The sequence below is a fragment of the Gavia stellata genome, chromosome Z (genome assembly GCF_030936135.1).
Source record: "Gavia stellata isolate bGavSte3 chromosome Z, bGavSte3.hap2, whole genome shotgun sequence".
Classification (NCBI taxonomy): Eukaryota; Metazoa; Chordata; class Aves; order Gaviiformes; family Gaviidae; genus Gavia; species Gavia stellata.
The window spans coordinates 65,839,591-65,847,885 of NC_082637.1; the positions used below are offsets into that span (position 1 = coordinate 65,839,591).

Below are 8,295 nucleotides of genomic sequence, written 5' to 3' on the forward strand. Positions count from 1 at the left end.
TTTGTAATAGGATTTCATCACATTCAAATGAAAGCTAGAGGAAATATGAGATAAATTTGCACTTCAGAATTTGTGATTATCCTTTCTAAGGGCAAAACTTGCCTCTAGCATAATAGGGTTTTTTTTGCTTTGTCTCTTACCCTGTTGAAATGCCACTTACTGACGTTTGTTTTCAATTACTCAACACCAGGCAAATCTTGCGAGAGAACAGCTGCTTACAAACCTTGTTACAACACTTGAAGTCACACAGTTTGACAATAGTCAGTAATGCATGTGGGACCCTGTGGAATCTTTCCGCACGAAATGCGAAGGATCAGGAGGCGCTGTGGGACATGGGAGCAGTCAGCATGCTGAAAAATCTCATTCACTCAAAACACAAAATGATAGCCATGGGTAGTGCTGCAGCTCTAAGAAACCTCATGGCAAACAGGCCAGCAAAATACAAGGATGCCAACATTATGTCTCCAGGATCAAGTCTACCATCTCTTCATGTCAGAAAACAAAAGGCACTGGAAGCAGAATTAGATGCTCAGCATTTATCAGAGACTTTTGACAACATTGATAATTTAAGCCCAAAAGCATCTCACCGTAATAAGCAGAGACATAAGCAAAATATATACGGTGAGTATGTCTTGGACTCCAGTCGGCATGATGATGGTATATGCAGATCAGAGAGTTTTAATGCAGGTAATATGACTGTACTTTCACCATATTTAAATACTACAGTATTGCCTGGCTCCTCCTCTTCCAGTAGAGGAAACATAGAAAATTCTCGATCTGAGAAAGACAGAAGTCTTGATAGGGATCGAGCAGTAGGTTTAAATACCTATCATCCAGCTGCAGAGAATACTGGGAACTCCTCTAAGAGAATAGGAATGCAGATTTCGACGGCTGCAGCTCAGATTGCCAAAGTTATGGAAGAAGTTACAAGCATGCATATTCCACAAGATGACAGAAGTTCTGGTTCCACTTCTGAAATGCACTGTTTGACAGAAGACAGAAATGCCCCGAGGAGATCAGCCACTGTCCATACTCACTCAAATACGTACTTTCCTAAATCTGAGAATTCAAACAGGACATGTCCTGTGCCTTATACAAAAATGGAATACAAGAGAGCTTCAAATGATAGTTTAAATAGCGTCAGCAGCAGTGACGGCTATGGTAAAAGAGGCCAAATGAAACCTTCCATTGAATCTTACTCCGAAGATGATGAAAGTAAATTTTGTAGTTATGGTCAATATCCAGCTGACTTGGCACATAAGATTCATAGTGCAAATCATATGGATGACAATGATGGAGAGCTAGACACGCCTATTAATTACAGTCTTAAATATTCAGATGAACAGTTAAATTCTGGAAGGCAAAGTCCCTCTCAGAATGAAAGATGGGCAAGGCCTAAGCATATAATAGACGATGAAATGAAACAAAATGAACAAAGGCAGTCAAGGAGCCAAAACGCAACCTACCCCATGTACACTGAAAGTGGAGATGATAAACATATGAAATATCAGTCACCTTTTGGACAGCAAGAGTGTGTTTCTTCCTTTAGATCAAGAGGATCCAATGGTTCAGATCAGAACAGAGTAGGCTCAACACTTGGAATGAATCAGCAAGTAAACCAGTCCTTATGCCAGGTTGATTATGATGATGATGATAAGCCAACCAACTATAGTGAACGTTATTCTGAGGAGGAACAACACGAAGAAGAAGATAGACCAACTAATTATAGCATAAAGTACAATGAAGAGGAACATCATGTCGATCAGCCTATTGATTATAGTTTAAAATACTCAACGGAAGTTCCTCCTTCTTCTCAGAAGCCATCTTTTACTTTTTCAAAGACTTCTTCAGTGCAAAGCACTAAAACTGACCATATTTCCTCAAGTAGTGGGAACACGTCAGCCCCCTCAGCTGGTTCCAAGAGACAGAATCAGCTTCACCCGAATTCTGCGCAGAACAGAGGTGGTCATGCACAAAAGACTGCCTCCTGTAAAACTCCCTCTATTAATCAGGAAACTATACAAACTTACTGTGTGGAAGATACCCCAATATGTTTTTCAAGGTGTAGCTCTTTGTCATCTTTATCATCAGCTGAAGATGAAATAGGACGTGATCAATCCACACGTGTGCCAGATGCTAATAGCACACTACAGATAGCAGAACTAAAGGAAAACAGTGGGGCTCTGTCTACAGAAGGTGCAGTAAGTGAAATCACATCAACATCACAACACATCAGAACAAAACCCAGTAGACTTCAGACTTCTAGTTTGTCTCCTTCTGATTCCTCTAGACATAAAGCTGTTGAATTTTCTTCAGGTGCCAAATCTCCCTCAAAGAGTGGGGCACAGACTCCTAAAAGCCCACCAGAACATTATGTGCAGGAAACACCACTCATGTTCAGCAGATGTACTTCTGTAAGTTCCCTGGATAGTTTTGAAAGCCGTTCAATTGCTAGTTCAGTTCAAAGTGAGCCTTGCAGTGGAATGGTAAGTGGTATTATAAGTCCCAGTGACCTTCCAGACAGCCCGGGACAAACAATGCCTCCAAGCAGAAGTAAAACGCCACCGCCTGCTCAAGCAGTTCAAGTAAAAAGAGATGTAGCTAAAGGTAAAGTACCTAGTGCGGAAAAGAGAGAGCCTGGTCCTAGACAAGCAGCTGTAAATGCAGCTGTTCAAAGAGTTCAGGTACTGCCAGATGCTGATACACTATTACATTTTGCCACAGAAAGCACACCAGATGGGTTCTCTTGCTCTTCTAGCCTGAGTGCTTTAAGTCTTGATGAGCCGTTTATACAGAAAGATGTAGAGTTAAGAATAATGCCTCCAGTTCATGAAAATGAACATGGAAATGAAGCAGAACCTGAACAATCAGATGATGCAAAGGATAATGAAGAGAAGAAAGCGGAGAAGCCTTCTGAAGTAGAAAAAGACATTCTGGATGATTATGATGATGATGATGATATTGAAATACTGGAAGCATGTATTATTTCTGCAATGCCAACAAAGTCTTCACGTAAAGCCAAAAAACCTTCTCAAGCATCTGCTCCAAAAATACCTCCTCCTGTAGCCAGAAAGCCCAGCCAGTTGCCTGTTTACAAACTTTTGCCTTCACAAAGCAGATTGCAAGCCCAAAAGCATGTGAGTTTTACACCAGGAGATGATATGCCACGGGTATATTGTGTTGAGGGAACACCAATAAATTTTTCAACAGCTACATCTCTGAGTGATCTCACAATAGAATCGCCCCCGAGTGAGTTGGCCAATGTAAACAGTGTGGGTACGGGAGCAGAGTCAGGGGAATTTGAAAAGCGAGACACCATTCCTACAGAAGGTAGAAGTACCGATGACTCTCAGAGAGCAAAAAGCTCAACTGTGACTCCCCCAGGCCTGGATGATGACAAAACAGAAGAGGGTGATATTCTGGCTGAGTGCATTAACTCAGCTATGCCAAAAGGAAAAAGTCACAAACCTTTCAGAGTGAAGAAGATAATGGATCAAATTCAACAAGCATCTTCATCTCTAAGTAATAAAACCCAGCCAGAAGGTGAGAAAAAGAAGCCAACATCACCAGTAAAGCCTGTTCCCCAAAATAATGAATACAGAGCACGTATAAGAAAAACCACAGAGCCTAAAAGCAGTATTAATAATGAAAGAACCTACCCAGAGAACAGAGACGCAAAGAAACAGAATCTTAAAAATAATTCAAGAGATTTTAATGACAAATTGCCAAATAATGAAGAGCGTGTAAGAGGAAGCTTTGCATTTGATTCCCCTCATCATTACACACCTATTGAGGGAACTCCTTATTGTTTTTCACGGAATGATTCCCTAAGTTCTTTAGATTTTGATGATGATGATGTTGACCTTTCAAGAGAGAAGGCAGAATTAAGAAAAGGAAAAGAAGCAAAGGAAACAGAAACTAAAGATTGCACTAATCCAGAACAGTCTTCAAATCAGCAACCAAATAACAGGACGCAAGTTTGTCAAAAACACCCAACAGGCAGAAGCCAGCCTAAAACTTTCTCTCAGTCAAGTAAAGATATTCCAGACCGAGGAGCAGCTACAGATGAGAAAATGCAGAATTTTGCTATTGAAAACACACCTGTTTGCTTTTCTCGCAATTCATCTCTTAGTTCCCTCAGTGATATTGATCAAGAAAACAATAACAACAAAGAAGGGGAACCTGCAAAACGACCCGAGGCTCCTGATTCACAGATAGAACCAAACAGACCGCAGACTTCTGGTTATGCACCTAAATCATTTCATGTTGAAGATACTCCTGTATGTTTCTCTAGAAACAGCTCTCTGAGTTCTCTTAGCATTGACTCAGAAGATGATCTTTTGCAGGAATGCATTAGTTCTGCTATGCCAAAAAAGAAAAAACCCTCAAGAATAAAGAGTGAAAGTGAAAAAAATAATTCCAGAAATACAGGTGGTATACTGGCAGAAGATTTAACACTGGATTTGAGAGAGATACAGAGGCCGGATTCAGAACATGGTTTCTCACCTGATTCAGAGAACTTTGATTGGAAAGCTATACAGGAAGGTGCAAATTCTATAGTTAGTAGCTTGCATCAAGCTGCGGCTGCTGCATCGCTGTCTAGACAAGCTTCATCAGACTCTGATTCTATCCTTTCATTAAAATCCGGTATTTCTCTAGGGTCACCATTTCATCTTACTCCAGACCAAGAAGAAAAACCTTTCACTAGTAATAAAGGTCCAAGAATTCTTAAGCCAGGAGAGAAGAGTACACTGGAGTCTAAAAAAGTAGAATCTGAAAGTAGGGGAATCAAAGGAGGAAAGAAAGTGTATAAAAGTATAATTACAGGAAAAGCTCGCTCCAATTCAGAAGTTTCAAGCCAGTTGAAGCAACAACAACAAACAAGTGTGCCTTCAATTTCACGTGGTAGAACCATGATCCATATTCCAGGAGTTCGAAATAGTTCTTCAAGTACTAGTCCTGTTTCCAAAAAAGGTCCTCCACTCAAAAACATGAACTCCAAGAGTCCCAGTGAAGGCCAAAGTTTGACTAGTTCTCCAAGAGGAGTCAAGTCATCAGTGAAACCTGAGCCAGCTCCTGTAACTAGGCAACCCTCAGGCTTGAACCAGAGTGGATCAAGTAAAGGACCTTCTAGATCAGGATCTAGAGACTCCACTCCTTCTAGACCTCAACAGCAGCCGTTAAGTAGGCCTCTGCAATCTCCCGGACGAAACTCCATTTCCCCAGGAAGAAATGGTATAAGTCCTCCCAACAAACTGTCTCAGTTGCCAAGGACATCATCTCCTAGCACAGCTTCAACTAAATCTTCAAGTTCAGGTAGAATGTCATATACATCACCAGGCAGGCAGATGAGCCAGCAAAACCTTACAAAGCAAACAGCCTTACCTAAGAGTACCAGTAGCATTCCACGAAGTGAGTCTGCTTCAAAAGGGTTAAACCAAGCACTCAGCAGTGGTGGATCAAACAAAAAGACTGAAATATCCAGAATGTCATCCACAAAATCTAGCGGAAGTGAATCTGACAGATCCGAGAGACCTGTTCTTGTTCGTCAGTCAACTTTTATTAAAGAAGCTCCAAGCCCAACTCTAAGACGGAAATTAGAAGAGTCAGCTTCATTTGAATCTCTGTCTCCTTCCAGGCCAGATTCTCCCACAAGGTCCCAACTACAGACCCCAGTTTTAAGTCCATCTCTTCCTGATATGTCTTTATCCACTCATTCAACCGCCCAGACTAGTGGTTGGAGAAAATTACCCCCTAATCTGAGCCCTTCTGTAGAATATGATGGGAGACCAGCAAAACGTCATGATATAGCTCGTTCTCATTCTGAGAGTCCATCTAGATTGCCAATCAATAGATCAGGAACATGGAAGCGTGAGCATAGTAAGCATTCCTCGTCACTTCCTCGTGTAAGTACCTGGCGAAGAACTGGAAGTTCCTCCTCAATTCTGTCAGCTTCCTCAGAATCCAGTGAAAAGGCAAAAAGTGAAGACGAAAAGCAACATGGAGGTTCTCTTTCTGGACACAAGCAAAGTAAAGAAAGCCAAGCACCAGCAAAAGGTACTTGGAGAAAAATAAAAGAAAATGAAATTCCTCAGATAATGAATGATCCTCAGCATTCTTCCTCAGGTGCCACAAATGGCTCTGATTCCAAAACTCTCATCTATCAGATGGCACCAGCTGTCTCTAAGACAGAGGATGTGTGGGTGAGGATAGAGGACTGCCCAATTAATAATCCTCGATCTGGAAGGTCACCCACTGGAAATACTCCCCCTGTTATTGACAGTGTTTCAGAGAAAGGGGGTGTAAATGGTAAAGATTCTAAAGAGATTCAAGAAAAACAAACCCCAGGGAATGGAGGTGTTCCTGTTCGTACCATCGGGTTAGAAAACCGTCTGAACTCTTTCTTTCAGATAGATGGTCCAGACAAGAAAGGCACTGAAACAAAGTCTCTGCAGAATAATCCTGTTTCTGCACCAGAAAATAATGAAAGTACTGTAAGTGAGCGTACACCATTCAGTTCCAGTAGCTCAAGCAAACATAGCTCTCCCATTGGTGCTGTTGCAGCAAGAGTGACTCCTTTCAACTACAATCCAAGCCGCAGGAAGAGTAGTGTGGACAATAGTTCTGCTCGGCCATCACAAATACCAACACCAGTAAATAACAGCACGAAGAAACGTGACTCAAAGTCTGAAAATCCAGACTCCAGTGGAACTCAGAGTCCTAAACGTCACTCTGGCTCTTACCTGGTAACTTCCGTTTAAGTGCAACAAAAAATAAATAAAACTGATGTATTATATACAGCAGCTATTCAGAAACTTCGTTTCAAATGAAACTTTAAAAAAATTGGGGATTGATTTTTTTGTTGTTGTTGTTGTTTTTATTTGTTGTAAATAGCTTTGATTCTTGTTAGAGGGTCCTTGTTCTGGAAGCCATATTTGATAGTATACTTTGTCTTCACTGGTAATATTTTGGAGGAATACCTGATTGACAGTTTGGAATAAAATTGCTAATGCAAGTATATTTGTACAGTATGTTTAACGTGTATTTAATTAGCATCCCATCCCATAATCCTTTAAATATTGCTTGTCATTGAAATCATGGAACATTACAGATAGGGATGATATAGTCATACTACTTTATCAATCATTTCTAGATTACAGACTGACTAAACTACATCAGGGAAGAATTGGTATTATTTCTGCAAAAAAAGTATACTCAGTTTTAGTATTTGTGAGTCCATCTAACCCAATAATTAATCATGTGGCTGTGAAATTCACAGTAATATGGTTTCTGCTGAACAAGCTTTCCCAGCCTGCTTTTCTGCATGAATGGAACTGATGGTTCATTTTCTGAAGTAATGATTAACATTTCTGTGGTCACATAATGTGCATAGATAGTTATGGTGTAACAATTTACACTTTCTTTGTGCTCTAAAAAAAAGAAAAGGAAAACTGTGTAACTGTACAACCTTGAACAAAATTATTTTACCTGAATTAGATTTTATCTTAAAGTAGGTAGAATTTTTTTGCTATGCTGTAACTTGTTGTATATTCTGGTATTTGAGGTGAGATGGCTGCTCTTTTATTAATGAGACATGGGTAATGTCTCAACAGAGACTAAAATGAACATTTCAGAATAAATTATTACTATATGTAAATTGTGTGTGTTACTTCTGCATTACATAAAAATACAGTATTTTATTTTGAGATGTCACCATACAATGTGTTGTATAATGCGCTTACACTTAAGGCCTGATCCAGCAGAATCTTGCACCCCCAATATTCGTTCTTCCTTATCACCAACAAATGGCTGTTGTAGGATGCTTATAACAGTTGCAGGATCAGGCCCTAGGTCTTCCGTAATATATTTGTAATTGAGACAGTTTCACACATCTCAGGTGCGTAACAAGGCTAAAGGCAGGGTATTTCCAGTAGCCAAGCAGTACGATTATTTTCATGACTGCAAACCTGAAATAATATTGTATGTATAAAAATAATATTTGTGAAACAAAAGATTTTTTTAATTGGGGGAAATAATGTAGAATGTGAAATAGCAACTATAAGGTGAAATTTTAATTCTATTTGAAATCTTCATGCATTTTTTAAAATTTATTTTTTAAAAATTATGAAGGGGAAAATACCGCAAGAATCCCATGGCAGCAAGAAATTTGTTATCATAGTAGAAAAACAATTTTATACACAAACCGAGACGTTTGCTGCCTCAAGTCTTTTTGATGCGAATATGGTTTGTGCTAGAACAATGCCAGAAAGACAGATTTGTGCTTTAAAAATATAA

General features: G+C 39.8%; 1 protein-coding gene across 7 annotated transcripts in view; it reads left to right on the forward strand.

Moving 5' to 3' along the window:
- The window catches only part of APC (APC regulator of WNT signaling pathway), a 63,296-nt gene extending 55,232 nt beyond the window's left edge, over positions 1–8,064 (forward strand). For all 7 annotated transcript variants that reach the window (XM_059834104.1, XM_059834105.1, XM_059834108.1 and 4 more), the window contains one exon: positions 191–8,064. In XM_059834104.1, the coding sequence (XP_059690087.1) occupies positions 191–6,761 (6,571 nt within the window). In that variant the 3' untranslated portion in view covers positions 6,762–8,064. The remainder of the gene's footprint in view (positions 1–190) is intronic.
- Positions 8,065–8,295: the final 231 nt, after the last annotated feature.